Source organism: Silurus aristotelis (genome assembly GCF_946808225.1).
Source record: "Silurus aristotelis genome assembly, chromosome: 5".
Taxonomy (NCBI): Eukaryota; Metazoa; Chordata; class Actinopteri; order Siluriformes; family Siluridae; genus Silurus; species Silurus aristotelis.
In genome coordinates, this window is record NC_139578.1 from 18,810,330 (window position 1) to 18,826,140 (window position 15,811).

Consider the following 15,811-nt stretch of genomic DNA (forward strand, 5'->3'; position numbering starts at 1 on the left):
ACAGTGCAAAGACAACACAAGACAGTGCAAAGACAATACACAGAACACAAAATAGCTCCGCCAGTAAACCTGTTGTAACGAGACAAAGGGAACAGTAGCAAAAATGCAAATAAAATGTTGTGCAAAAGAGCAAATAGCAGCAATCCAGGAAAGATGTGCAAAAACAGCATGTAAACAGTTTCTGGTAATGAAGTGATGTAATATTAGTGGTACTGAAGAAGTTTCAGAGAAACAACTTGTAATGTTTTTTTTACCTTTTGTAAATGTATCAATATTGGTATCTTTGTTTAAATATGAGCATACTTATATTTCAAGTGAAAGTATTATTAAATACTTGTAAATAAATAAAAAAGGAGACAACTGAGGCTTGTATTTACACGCATGCGCGTTGACGCTTAATTAACAGGCGACAGAGCGAACTGACTAATCGCCGGGTGTCGGCTGGAGCGGCGCGCTGGACCGCGGTGCGCTCTGACAGCAGAAGCGGGTTATTATCCCACTCATCTGGCAGCACGGTAAGCTCTCTAACACCACCTTCACACACACGACTCTGTCTTATTAAACTTTTAGGACTTGTGTCAGGATATGTGCCAGAATAGGCAAGTGGACGGCAGTTCGGTTTATCACGGACAGATATCGAAAGGTCTGTTCAAAGCTTAGGGCTGGATTGGATAACTAAGTTACCACGATGAAACTTTTTCATGGCAGTGAATACAAATGATGGCTGTTTTCTTTGTGTGTGTGTGTGTGTGTGTGTGTGTGTGTGTGTGTGTGTGTGTGTGTGTGTGTGTGTGAGAGAGAGGTGACGTTTACTACTTTTAGTGCCACATTCCTATGCTCTTCTACACAATCTTTATCAGAAGAAAAGTACAGATAAATGAAATAGAAAGTGATCAAGCCTTCACTGTAACCCAGTTTCATTTCAGCATAAATGTGGACATAGTATGATGTGAACAATAGAGCTGTGTGAACGTTTCTCGACATTATCCAGGGTGTGTCATTACATTGCCCCAGAGCTCATACTGCTTATACTCCTCCAGAGGCAGTTTCACTTTCATTGTAAGGCTTCTACACTGCAAGCAACAAATGTACATTTCAACACATAAACTATACCAATGAGTGTTTATCTGTACACTTCACTGGACTGCTTTAACCAACCTTTGATCAAAACCAGAAAGACTTTTTCATTGACATTTTAGTCTGTATTTAATATTTTAGATGACTTTTCTTAATTCCTAGTCTAATTCATTCAACTTGTATACAAAAATGTATCACGTGAAGAGAAGATGGAGAACAGATCTCATCGGGAACAGTTTCATTTTGTGCACAATTCAATTGAATTCCTTTTAACAATGGACAGTGTCTCAAAGCAGCAGGATAAAGCAATACGTAGGTTATAAAATGCCTATACGTTTATTGCTTGTAGGTTTTACCCAATTAAGTGCATCCCTATTGAGCAAGCCAGTGGTGATATTGGCAAGGGAAAACTTCCTGAGATTGTAAGAGGAAGAAACCTGGAGAGGAACCAGAGTCAAAGGTGAACCCATCTTCATCTGGGTGTCTCCGAACTCCATCTGTCCATTTGTTTGAAACAATAGAACTTTTTATTCCTGAGCTTTTCACTGATAGAAGTCTAAGTTGCTGTTGTTTTTTTAGTTACAGTGCATCCGGAAAGTATTCACAGCGCTTCAGTCTTTTTACATATACTACATATTACAATATATAACATACAGTATGCTATAGCCTTAAAAATTCATTATTTTCCAAAATTCTACAAATAATACCCCATCATGACAATGTGAAAGCAGTGTGTTTGAAATCGTTGCAAATGTATTAAAAATAAAAAATGAAAAATCATATGCACATAAGTATTTACAGCCTTTGCTCAATACTTTGTTGAAGCACCTTTGGCACCAATTACAGCCTCAAGGATTTTTGGGCAGTTTCTCCTATTCTTCTTTGCAGAACCTTTCAAGCTTCATCAGGTTGGGTGGGGGGCGTCAGTGCACAGCTCTGTTCAGATCTCTCCAGAGATGTTCAATCGGTTTAAGTCTGGGCTCTGGCTGGGCCACTCAAGGACATTCAGAGAGTTGTCCCGTAGCCACTCCTTTGTTATCTTTGCTTGGTTTGCGCTCTGACATGCACTGCTAGCTGTGGGATCTTATATAGACAGGTGTGTCCCTTTCCATATTATGTCCAATCAACTGAAATTGGACCTCAATCAAGTTGGAGAAACATCTGAAAGGTGATCAGTGGAAACAGGATGCACCTGAGCTCAATTTTGAGTGTCATGGCAAAGGCTGTGAATACTTATGTACATATTTTTTTTCTCGTTTTTTATTTGTAATAAATTTGCAAAGATTTTAAACACACTTCTTTCAAGTTTGTAGAATTTTGAGGAAAATAATGGATTTAATCCATTATGAAATATGGCTGTAACATAACAAAATGTTGATAAAGTGAAGCGCTGTGAATACTTTCCGGATGCACTGTAGGTTTGGGATGAAACCTATTCAGTTCAAGTGATCAGTCAAACGGGCTTAGAATGCGATAATAAATAAAACTACTTAATTTATAGTAGTGTACAACTTTTATCACTATAATAAAATTATTTTTCTTTGAAATTCACACAGTTAATTTACTGTATAAAACCTGCACGCTGTGATGCCTCACCCATAATGCTTATAAATTGTTTTAAAGTATATAAATAAGATTCCTACTATTAAATCCCAATCTTAATTTTTCCCAAAAGTCTTTTTCTTATAAACACAGGTACACCTGCTCATTTATGCAGTTATCCAATCAGCCAGTCATGTGGATGCAGCACAGTGCAGAGAATCATATACAGATGCAGGTCAAAGAGCTTTCAGTTAATTTTCACATCAAACAGCAGATATTGTGTGTTTCTAAGATGGTGGATGAGGAAGCGGTAAAGAAAATGCTGCGGACTGTTCTACAGTCCAGGTCTGCAATCTCCTTGCCTCGTCTGCAGAACGAATATAAAGAACTGACAGGTGAAACCATACCACACAAACAGCTGGGACATACCACAGTGGATGCCCTGCTGCACAGTATGCCCTCAGTGGTGCAGCTGGACAGGAATCGCTCGGGGGAGGTAAGCTGTATTTGCTGTGAGAATTCCCGCTTCCTATCATATATAGATAAATTATTCATTTGGAGGTGTTGGTTATTTTCTATATGTAGACTATGGTGTGAGATTTTACAGTGTCATTATTGTAAATTAATTCATAATATATTTAAAATGAGGAATGAATCTGCAGTGTAGAACATACATTTCAGGCAGACATATTGTGGTTATGTAAAAAAGACAGCAGGGGTTTTACAGTAAGGTCTCAAAGCTGAGACACACACACACACTACACAAACACTTCTCATGTGCAGCATATTAATTTTTCATTGTGTATGCTATGAATACGATGGGAAATGTTCTATAGAGTTTGTTTTGGGAGCCTGTGAGTACTAGAGTATTAGATTATCTTAGTTTAGATTAGATAAGATTAGATTAAATTGGATTTGAAAGAAAATGTTCTAGATGATTTAGGTGCACCATACTTATAGCCGTATTTGGGCTGTTATACAAATCTCATAGGCCTCATGTTAGTTTCTTAACAGACTTGAGTTTCAGACTTGAGAGTCAATTGGCATCAGCAGTCTTTTCTTTTGTCCTTTTCTCATTTTTAGGTGATGTGTTATGCCACAATGGGGAATGAAAAAGAAAACATCACAAAGCTAGTGGCTAGACAGCATGCAGCTAAGAAGACTGGCCGTCCTCAGATGGTCAACTGCCAGATAAGAGTCAAACCTACTTCTCCTTTGGTGTTAAACGGTAGTACTACATCGCATATACTTTATAATCTTCAGGTTTAAATATCGACGGAAAAAACAAACATGTTAATCAATATATTGCGCTACGTTCATTTTGAGCATTTGTTCTGTCTTGCACAAGTAGACAGTGAAGATGCACAGTGCCGACTCAGTCTTAGTGCAGGTATTTGTGGTCATTGCATTATACCATTTGAAAGATTTTACTGATAAAAGTTTGATTGTGGAGAATGGATGTGGATTGCTTCTTCTCAGATGTCTCTCATACACCCCAGTTTTGAAAGGTTAAGGTTTTAAGATGGCCGTGTCCTAGTTAAACTCCTCTGAGCATGTAAGGATGCTAAGAATAAAGCTCACTATGAGGACAGTCAGCAGCATATACACTACGCTGCTAACTTCCTTGTGTTCAGCGCTAAGACTGATCCCGGATCAGTAGCTCAGTGAAGCAGTGGAGCCGTAGGATGATTCAGCAGAAACACAGCAGTCGTATTTTCGCACACATCACAGATGCAGTGGCAGAGATTGCGAGAAAAAGAGAGAGCGAGAGAGAGCGAAAGAGAGAGGAAATAGGAGAAGGAGCTGAATGAAGACACACACCACTGGCTGTGCTTTTGCTTTTTCGCCTGTTGTTTATCTTTTGTCCTTCTCCTATTTTTCTGAATGCTTCTCTCTCTTCTCCTCTCCTCTCCTCTCCTCTCCTCTCCTCTCCTCTCCTCTCCTCTCCTCTCCTCTCCTCTCCTCTTTGCCGAAGCTTCCAACCTGCTGAGCGTTTAGCATTAGAGCAGTCTGGGCGACAATACATGACTATATATCTCTGAAGCTAGCTGTGGAAAAGGAATCATTGAAATGATTGCTGCACTCTCCATCTGAATGCTCTAGTCTCTGCAATGCTATCGTCTTTCAGTCGCACACAGAGGTATGAATGCTATAGTGAATGTAAGCAGGAGGTTATGATTCAGGGCTGAGATTTGTTAAAGTGTATGATCAGGAATTGGTGTAAAGGTATGATGACATTGCATTTCTTTGTTTGACTATGTGTACTTTGGAGATCATAATGTCTTGTTTTTTATTTACACAGAATTACTAAATGCATTTTTATACTTTTGCCAGCAATGTACATGAACAAAACCACATTTTTCTACATATCGATTATTCCACCATATATTTTTCTTGTGTGTAATAGAATTTCTGGTTTTTCATAGCCAAACCCAGGACGTCTCTTAGGCAACCTGAATACCGCGGTCGTCACGGTCGAGTCAGTGGTCGCACACCGAGCATGAGGGAGACCCAACCTGATGGGAGAGGCAGTAAAGTACACAACACTCCACCAGACACGCCCAACAGAAAGGGTAGTCTGACATCTGACAGGTATGAATAAATATATAAAATATTAATTATTAGATTGGGTAGCAGAAAGAGGACCATATTTGGAAGGGCACTGATGGGTAGATTGTTATTAGATTTGCAATAATACCATTGTATATATGTATGTATAAAAGCATTGCAAAAGGACAAAGAATACAGTGTGAAAGAGCTGTCCAGGGACAGATATTGGAGTTGATGGGAAAAAACATTTCCTCTTTCTTTTTTTTCTATTTTGAGTTCTGTTTTTTGGTCTTCTATCGCTGTGACTTGAATAAGAAATAAGGAGTAGAGGTCAGTTGAATGTTCACTTAGTCTGGTGTGTATTTAGCAGCAGAATGTTTGTGTGTGTGTGTGTGTGTGTGTGTGTGTGTGTGTGTGTGTGTGTGTGTGTGTGTGTCCATGTTTATGTAGAATGATTCCTGCCAACAGGCAGAGCTTTTCACAGTAAACAACTGACTTCACCCATTCAGCTGTTTTTTGTAGCTCTAGCTATGGCATACACACAATGCAAAGCAGAGAGCTGGGGTTGCATAGCTAAATGGCTGGGCCGGGGGTCACTAATCCTCTTGCCATCCCAGATTAGCAATTCTAAATGAGTCGGCAATGAATCAGCAGTTTCTTTTGTTTTGGTAAGCTTTCGGTCAAAGCGTAGTTCATATGACACCTAGAATTAAATGGAACAAGAGCCTCTGTACTTTGCATAATATCTGCACAAAAGCCTTGTCTACCTGAGCCTAATAATATAAAAACAACAATACTGCACATGTCATTCAGGTAAACAGCAATCCAACTTAATAATCATTCGATGTGCAGCAGTTGATTTAAGGTGAATTATTTCAGATTTTTTATAAGATTTAGTGCAATCTTTAAGAATCATAAGTTTTCAACTAGTTACAGCCTCTACTCAGAATTCTGTTTAAAGGTTATTAAATGAGACACAACTATAGTATTTTTTACTTGATGTGTGTTTGGTTTGTAACTGGATTGCAAAGTTTTTAGTCAGTTTTGAAGTTCAATTAGGGTTGTGGGACTAAAAATGCAGGGATCATTTTCAAAGACAGCTCTTATGAACTGGATATGGTGAATAAAAAAAAAAAAGCATCGTTAGTTTGGAATACTGGGGCATAAAATGCCGTTAATGAAATAACAGCATAACAGTGTGTTTGTTCATTTACATCTAGTTGTCATTAAATAGATTTCCATAGAGCATCATGCAAAACACTATGAGTCTCCACTTCAGATTCACACCTTTACCCTTTTCCAGATCGGATAAAAGGATGACACTGCCATCCAGATTCCAAAAGGAAGTGCACACCCACCTGTCTAGGAACCCTCAACAGAGCCACGGTAATTCTTCTTCTTCTTTTCTTTTATTTAGTTCAGAAATGCTGGAAACTGGGACTGATGCTTATTAAACAAATCATTTTAACTTTGCAGAACATGTAAGACAAGCCCCAATCTCCAGCAAGTGCCTTTATAGCATGCTGTAGGAGGTTGAGCTTTCATCATTTCAGGTCCTGTCAAAGGAAAACATTGTAAACTGTGTTCTCATTTCTGCATGAATACAGTGATCTTAAGTTACAGACAGGCTCACCTCCTGTTATAATAGAGCAGGTCATAAGACAGGGCACCCAGACAAGCTGATGTTAATAGGTGGTTATGTGCCTGTTATGATCATTTTACTGCAGGATTGCAATAAGTATATATTTGCTTAGGGGGCTTTCTTCTGATTTGAATTCTTTGCTAGAAAACCATCTACTCTGTTTAATGCTAGGAAGGTGCTTGTAAATGCACAATGTGTTTCAATACTGACCTCTTTGAACATTTTTTCAGCTCCTTCAAACCTTAATGAAAGCATCCCTCCATCAAAAACCCGGACACAATCAAGTCTCTACAATCCCAAACTGGTCCAGTGCCGCCTCAAAGAGGTTCTAAGCAAGCACAGCAATGGCTTCTGGGTGTCTAAACTTCCACAATTATACCAAGACCTATACAAGCAAGAGCTGCCCAGTGAAGCCTTAAAAGATCTGGAACAGTGGCCCCATATTTGCACAGTGAGTTCAGCTGAAGTTTGACCAAATTTAGACTTGATTATTTATAAAGAGAAATCCACCAAAATGGATTTTATATCTAGTCAACGTTTCTCTGACGATTTAACTATTTGCTGTAATGCATAAAGGCAGCTATTGTAAGAAGCTTTTCATTAATGATATTTGATATATTTTGATATATAACGATATTTGATATGTTTTATAATGATATTTTATCAATTGATAGTAGCTTAGCTATGCATATTATATGGTATATGTATTTAAGGGCTTTTTCTCCCACATTCAGGTTGAGAAATCATGCAGTAGCAAATCTCAGGAGCTACTGTTGTACCCTGCCAAGAATGCTAGCCTAAGCACAAACACATATAGCCTTGAAATGACACATGCCAAGCAGTTTCCATCACCTCCAAAGCCCCAGAGAGTGTCCAGAAAACCAAACACATCAAGCCCACTGGCATCCCCCAAGGCTGTACCCAAGGACATCAAACAAAACCTAGCAGAGCTGCTTCTTAAGTACAGCAGTGGCTTATGGGCTCATGCCCTCCCCAAACTCTACCAGGATACTTACAAGACCAACTTGCCTGAGTATGTGCTTGACAACTTGCCCCTGCTCTCAGATATATGTACCATTGACTACCCCGTGCCAGACAACCCCAAAAGGGCAATTTTGTACGTGAAGCTATTACAGGATGAGAACTGCAATCGGACAGACTCAGCAGACCTGATGGCAAGAGAAGAAGCTGGGAGGCGTCTCAGTTCTCAATCTGTGCCTCCTCTCTTAATTCCCAGGGAGGAGTACCCATCAGTACTGGTGGTGGAGGCATGCAGTACTAACAGTGTAGTTCTCAGGTAAAAGGACGATCATGTGTACTTACATTGTTAGTAACAGAATATAAAAGCAGAAAAAAACACTGGATTTGGTTATGTTTGGCTTTAGATACATCGGTGAGGATTATTCCAAAGCCCAGGAAAAGCTGGAGGATGACATGAAGGAATTCTACAGACAAGATAACACCCGGAAGCCACTGATCTCAGTTTCATCAGGCCAATTATCTGCAGTCATAGCTGAAGAAGAGGACGAGATCCTCCGGGCACAAGTGTGTGAGGTCAAGACTGATAAAGTCAAGGTGCGTCCAGTGGGTATATGTTTATCAAGTTCACATATAGCCAAATTTTTGTGGTCACCTGACAACCATACTCATATGTACTTTTAGCAGATTTTGCTACTAGACCCTCTGCCCTCCTTTTGTAGCATGTTGTAGGGATGTATTGAGGTCAGACACTGATGTTGAATGAGAAGGACTGAAGTTTTGTCAGTGTTCTAGCTCACCTGGAAGCATTTAGTTCTTTTACATGGTAGACCTTTGATCAATTCTTTTGGCACATACTAAGACTCATTTCTTCCAGGAAAGTGAAATGTAGCACATACAAAGACGTTCTATACTACTGTGTGTGTGTGTGTGTGTTTAACTCTATAACAGAACCACAAATGGGTGTAATGGCCAGGTGTCCACATACCTTTGGCCATATAGTGTAGGTTTACTGGTTTTACCAAATTTGTGCGATACACATTGTTCTTTTATGTGTATTAGTTGACACCTTGTGCAGTGTTATAATAATAAAATAGGTTTATACATTAACCACTGCTGATTTTTTTTTTTATTAGGTTTATTATGTGGATCATGGCGTTTATGATGTTATTAGTAAAAGCAAGCTGCTGGAGTTGCATGAGAAATTTTTCAAACTGCCATTCCAAGCTACCAAATGTAAATTGGCTGGTGAGTTTTAAATATGGTTTTGGCGATTGATTTATATACTTATATGGATTTATATACACTAGAAGATTATTTATATTTCCATGGGAATGCATGTAGTTTTGATGCCTGTCACTGTATGTGTTAGGCCTTGAAGCGTTTGCTCTGGAGCCAGCAGTGTTAAAACGATTTGATTTCATGGCAAGTGGTAAAATCCTGCTGGCTGAGATCCTAGAGCGAGAAGACATTCCTGTGATGGTGTTATATGACACGTCACAGGAAGATGACATTAATATCAATTCTTCCTGCCTGGAATCCCTGCGAGAAAAGACTTTAGAGAGTCCTCTGCAGGTACTCAGCATAACCACACTAATGAGACCTATGTGAGGTATCTCAAAGTGGCCGGTTTTCTAACGTTGCTATGAATTTTATTTTTTTGTCTAATAGCTAAACAGTGCTTACATGAATGTGAGTGTGACCAGTGTGTGTTCAGACGGGACGTTCTACTGCCAGCTGCCCTCTCGTGGTTTGACCAAACTAAGCGAAATCCTTGAGAAGACAGAGAGCTATTTCCACAACCAGGTACAAAGGCAATAGCGGGTGTGTAAAAGTACACACATCCTACACTCAAGTAGAAGTATAGATACTCATATTTTAAAGACTGTGGTAAAAGTTGATGTACTGACTACACTTTTTTACTCAAATTGAAGTAAAGAAGTTTGAGGTCCGACATGCATTTAAGTAAAAAGTAGCCATTATTACTACCTGTTTTAGTGTCACGCTGGTAACTGAACCTCATGTCATATTATTATATATAAAAGCATTTTGTTACCTAATGAATGTATTCAGGCTGAACATCCACCATATAGAACACAAGCAGAGAAAAGATGATGATCAGGTGATCAAAAATGTCTCTGTTCTCAGTCATGTTTGCATCACTGACTCCCTCTGTCTCATCCACGTTAACCACAGACTTCTTGATGATTTCTGCCCTGCTTGTTGTTAGCGTTGTAAATGAGTCTACATCTGTGGTGTGTGAAAGCCAGAAATGATACACCAGTGGCAGATTGAAAAAGCCGCACAATGACAGAAAACAGGTTGATGGGCTGAAAACGGCGCAATGAGAAGAAAGAATATTGATCATGTCACCAAATAGATTAAAACTAAAGTAACGAGTCTGTTTTTAAAATAAAAGAAGTAGAAATTACAGATATTTGTGTAAAAATGTAATGAGTGAAAATAAAAAGTTGTTTGAAAAATAAATAGTGAAGTACTGATACCAGAAAAATCTACTTAAGTACAGTAACAAAGTATTTGTTACTTCTGGTCTTTGCTAGACACCTGCATCTGAGGTTTAAAATATGTATACATAAATACAGTATTGGGCATTAAGTACATTAAAGCCTGAACATTCTGTGCCAGTGAAAAGACTTACTTAAAAGAAAAAAAAGACATTACAATACATATATAAAAAAACAAAACAGACACTCTACTATATTTATTATAGGTTAATTGATACTCATTAGTTATTAGACAATACTATGGTTACAGTTCTTGCAAATATTACATAAATTAATTACTTTAACATTTAAAAACAGTTTATTAAATAAAAACTAACAAAAATGTGTCATTTTTTTGTTGCTCTTAGAATGTTTTTTTAAGAGTTGTGTGAACTAAGAAAGATAAAAGAACATAATCAGATTAGAAACCATAAGCTCCATATGCTCAGACCCTGACATGGACTGTATGATGCACTTAAAATTGGACCTTCATAATTATACACAACACAAATTAAACTAAAATATATATTGAACATTGAATTTAATACACCGAAACATGCAACATTCCAATTATATAGGATTTACTAAGAGTTCATGCAGCAATAAAGGAATAATTTAGATCTTATTCCCCAAATCTCTGGGTAAAATTTCAACACTGCATTATTTCTTGTCCACAAGGTCACATCAGAGTCACTTGTGTCTAGACCTTTCTGTGGAAAAAGCTGTCTGGCTCGATACAAAGGCAAATGGTCTCGAGTTGAGGTAAGAGAGAACAGGCTTGGTCATATGGGAATATCACTGTTTGTACACGACTTAAAAAGTCTCATTCACAAAAGATGAATAAAAGTACAAGACAAAAGAAAGTTACTGAACCAGATGAGTCTGGGTTTAGGTACATATGTAATTTCATGTGTATTACACTCTAATTAGTCAGATTTATTAGGTGATTTTGAGTTCCAATCCTGACAACCCCACAGCTGTCTATAGCTCTGAGACCTTTGGCTGGGTGGGACGGATGGCATCACTCTCTCCATTTTTAATCAGTTACTTTTATCCAATTTTAGGCTTCCTTGATTTTATTTATGTGGAAGGTTGGCAGTCAGTGTTTTCCTTTACATGTGTTCAGCTGCTCTGTGGCAAATAGTAAGAATGTTGTTCTGAAGAGAAGGAGCATGTGCCGTCTCTTACCCACCCGGTTTGGCATATGTCATGTGATACTGGCAAGATAGCTATTGGGTTGGAATTAGCAAATTAGCAAACTGGGAGAAAAATGAGGTTAAAAAATTTTTGGAAAATGACTGTCTAGTGGTATTACATTACAGTTATATTAGTTTAATTCTCTAATGTGCAGATAACTAACCTGCATGGTAGACGGGTGTTGGACATCCTGTTTGTGGACATGGGGGTTCAGGCATCCGTTGAAGTCACTGAGCTGAGAGAAATCCCGCACCCTTTCTTACGCGACCTTATCACAATCCCGCCGCAGGTCAGAATTCCTTAATTCTTGTTTGTCTATATTTAAAGTTAATCAGACTCAATGTAATTATTATATGCACCTGTTTATAGTCATCAGTGTCTATGTCTTCACAGGCAATTAAGTGCTGTTTGGCAGATTTGCCAGTCAGTGTGAGCTGTTGGACTCCAGATGCAGTGCAGTGGCTAAGAGACACAGCTCTCCACTGCAGTGACTGCAGCTTGAAGGCCAGTTCTTTATTAAAGCTAAATGTATTTATAAGCTTTACTTGTGGGGAATTGTTTTAAAGATAAGTCTATTTAGATATTGTTACTTCTGTTAGTTCTTGCTAATTAGTACTACTAGGGATTCCGTTCCATTTGAAATGTCTTTATATTACCCTTTATTCAAATCAGCGTATTATTTCCTACAGATTGTTAAACTGGAGGAGAGCAAGCGCCTGGCCCATGTCTACCTATTTACTAATAAGAACTTCCATGACCCTAGCCACAGCCTCAACCGCCAGCTTGCCAACTCCGATCTCTGGAAGCATCATGATGATGTGTTCTTGAGCAGCCAGGGGTCTCTGAAGAACCCTACTCGAATTGCATTATCAGATACAGCCCCGATTACAACCCCTACGCCCTCTACTGGCACCTCCAGCCCAAGCACCAAAAGAGCAGACAAGGTTCCACAGCCAAGTAAGAGGGTGGCACCCAATTTAGGTTCTGGTAGCACCCCGACTGGGAATCTGACCTTGCCACCTGTGCTTCAACTCCCTCAAGTGGGGCAGAATATAGACATCTATGTGTCAGTTGCATGCCACCCAGGCCATTTTGTGCTCCAGCCATGGCAGGATATGTACAAACTGGTGGTCTTAATGGAGGAGATGATTCTGTATTACAACAAGACAGACGAGAGGCCACTCACAGTGGAAAAAAACCAGGTGTATGCAGCCAAAGTGGAAAACAAGTAAGTAGCTGGAAATGTCATACATAGTGTTTCGATAGTGATATACACTATATTGCCAAATGTTTGTGGACTCCTGGTCATAAGTGGGATGTATGCAATGTGCTTTAAGGGGAAGATGTTCCACTAGATTTTGTTAGGAAAGTCAGGTACTGATGTAGGTGAGGAGGTCTGGGGTGCAGTCAGCGTTCCAATTCATCCCAAAGGTGTTCATTAGGGATGAGATCAGAGCTCTATTGCAGGCCACTCAGGATCTTCTTCTCTAAAGCATGTAAACCAGATCTTCAAGGAGCTCTCTTTGTGCACAGGGGCATTGCCATATAAGATTGTGTGCTTCCAGTTTTGTGGTAACAGTTTGGAGAAGAACCACATATGACAGGAAAGGTCAGGTGTCCCAATACTTTTGTCCATATAGTGTACATGATGTCCCAAAAGTGAAGCATGTGCAGAAAATGATATGATAAAAAAATAATTATTTTATATATAATATTAGTTTATATAATAAAATAATCAATCATTTGTATCTGAATTTTCTTGCAAGGGGTTTTGCGAGTACTCCGATTTCTGTGTGATTATTTTCTGCGTGAATGTATGTTACTGGGTGTGTTACTGGGGGAAGCTCCAGATCCACTACGGCCCTGACCAGGATAAAGGCATTCAATAATGAAATTCTTGTTCAAAGTGATTCATTGACCTGCTTTATTTTCTGTAAAATAAATATGAATTTCTAGTCATTTATTGATAATATTTTCACAAAATAATAAATTAGAAATAATGTTAAATGCACAGTAGTCAATGTTATTGATAATAAGGTTTCACAATTAATGCACAATTAAGGTTGTTTCGATTTTAATTTTAATTTTGGGCTGAATTATTGAATTATTTATACATATAAATTAAGTTTATCTAATTGTCCAACTGTTCATATTCATTCATTCATTCATTTTCTCCCGCTTATCCGTAATTCGGGTCGCGGGGGCAGCAGTCTAAGCAGGCCCCCGCCTTCGACTGCTGCCCAATCCTCACAGCACCGTCCCTTACGGTCCCTCCTGCAGGTGGTGAGCCCACGGGAAGACTGTTCATATTTTTGTCTATCATTAATCTCACATGAAGGAACCCTGACCTTTTTTTTTTCCCAGTTGGCATCGAGTGCTTGTAAAAGGAGTTCTGATCAACGGCCTTGTATCTGTTTATGAGCTTGACTACGGTAAGCATGAGCTGGTTAGCTGCACGGTGCTGAGGCCCCTCATCCAGGAGTTCAGGCAACTCCCTTTCCAGGGCATCACTGCTCAGCTGGCAGGTAAAACAGGTCGCTTACAGAGATCGTTTCTCTGCTTCTGATTTTTTTCCGTGAAAAAAAATGCAAAATAAAAAAATGCATTTCGAATTTTTATTATTAAAAAATAAATTGTGCTTGTCAATATTAATTATAACTGTTAGAGTGTAGGGGAGGAAGAGGTGTGGGCAGAATACTATTTTGTTATTGACTTATTTTTAATGAAAATTAAAAAAATTGCAGTCACTACAATTTTTTTACGGTTTATAAAAACAAACATATAAACCAAGAAAAAAGAGAAATGACAAAAAAAGCGCCATCTGGTGGCTGATTCGGATTGTAAGGGAAATTTTGTTCACATCCATAACTACTAGAATGAAATTGTGGTTTATATTAAATAAATGTGTTGCTCGTCCTATTCATTTTGTAAAAATTTTTGAAGGTGAAATGAATTATGATTCATGTTGCATGTAATCAACCCTTTAATGCTTTCTATAATCTACATTCATCTTTCTGTAGGAGTGAAGTCCAGGCAGTGGTCTGAAGAAGCTTCCATTTTATTCAGGAACCATGTGGAGAAAAAGCCGATGGTGGCACAGGTGGAATCGGTGCAGGAGGCGGAACAGCCATGGGATCGCAAGCTCACTGTCTACCTGGTTGACACGTCTCAGGAGGACAGCGACATCTGGGTCCATGACCTTATGGCTGAATTTACAGATCAGCTCACCAAGGCGGCATAACATTCATGCATTCATGAGTTTGATCTGAAAATGCTGCTTGTGCTTGACTTGAAAGTATGCACTTAAGTTTTAGAGTTCAGTACACTGAAAAATTATTTAATTACGTCAAATCTAGCTGCAAGGTGAATGATAAAAAAAAAAAATACATAGAATTACCTGTAGCTCTATCTTTACCTTTAAGCTTTAATCATTGTGAAGATGCATCGAAGCTGTCAAATAAGCGAAAAGAAATTTTGGGGGTATGGTGGGATTGTGGAATGGGATTCGATCTGTGCGGATGGCGCAGGACAGGATGATCACACACACACAGTCACACACTTATTTACACCTATGTGAGATTTAAAATCGTCAGTCCAGCTACCAGCATGTTTTTGGGAGATGGGAGGAAAGATTAAAAGATGATTAGGTTTGAATAATGTGAAGTCTGACAGGTTTAACACCATTCTGACATTCAGAAACCAGTTGATTCTACACAGTTAACTAGAGTCACAACAGAATTTTACACGGAAACTATAAATGTTGAAAATGTTGACCAAGTGCCACAGTTCATTACAAAGCTGGGGAATCAACTTATTTCTTCCTGAAATGTGACCATGGCTCCACAGGTTCTAAACAAGCCTTTGGAGTTTGTTAATACTTATTTAGTACTTTCTTTTCCTATTTAAAAAAAAAAAAAAGAAAATGCATGAAATCAGCTGGTTTCTGCAGAAAATGTGACAGTCATGGTATATTTGGCAACCTAAGGCTACATCCATAGCGTTAGTGTGTCTTAATGGCCGAGTATTATTTAGCCAAAACGTGCAGTGTAAATTCTTTATGAGCATTAAGATCTAACATTTCTGGACAAAAATAAAACACATGAGCTGGGGTTAATCCCACATGAAAAGAGTTTGATAAATAAAGTTCAAGAAGGATCATAGATGTGATGTTTTCTTTGTGGTGGAAAAATGTGATATATAATTTGTTTGGACCGTAGATGTGTGATGGTCTGAGAAGTTGCAGTGACAAACAGCTTTTCTAACACAAGTGATGAACTATGATATAGTAAAGTTTGTCTCCATGTAAAAGATTTTCGCAGGC

At 38.6% G+C, this 15,811-nt stretch overlaps 1 protein-coding gene across 4 annotated transcripts; it reads left to right on the top strand.

Moving 5' to 3' along the window:
- The first annotated feature begins 210 nt into the window (after nt 1-210).
- Nucleotides 211-15,650, top strand: tdrd7b (tudor domain containing 7 b). Of its 4 annotated transcripts, XR_014533632.1 has the most exons (18): nt 211-515; nt 2,912-3,115; nt 3,703-3,847; nt 5,046-5,211; nt 6,473-6,555; nt 7,042-7,262; nt 7,546-8,108; nt 8,197-8,386; nt 8,926-9,037; nt 9,162-9,364; nt 9,461-9,595; nt 10,972-11,055; nt 11,645-11,779; nt 11,884-11,994; nt 12,180-12,718; nt 13,855-14,015; nt 14,511-14,970; nt 15,023-15,650. XR_014533632.1 is itself a non-coding variant. In XM_083541257.1 (17 exons), exons 2-17 carry the CDS (start codon nt 2,912-2,914, stop codon nt 14,729-14,731), a joined length of 3,273 nt encoding a protein of 1,090 aa, XP_083397383.1. In that variant the 5' UTR covers nt 211-515; the 3' UTR covers nt 14,732-15,650. The 4 variants fall into 4 exon arrangements, 3 of the variants coding, with proteins under 3 accessions (XP_083397383.1, XP_083397384.1, XP_083397385.1); XM_083541257.1 differs by having other exon boundaries at nt 14,511-15,650; XM_083541259.1 differs by having other exon boundaries at nt 401-515; nt 3,703-4,759; nt 14,511-15,650.
- The last annotated feature ends 161 nt before the right edge of the window (nt 15,651-15,811 follow it).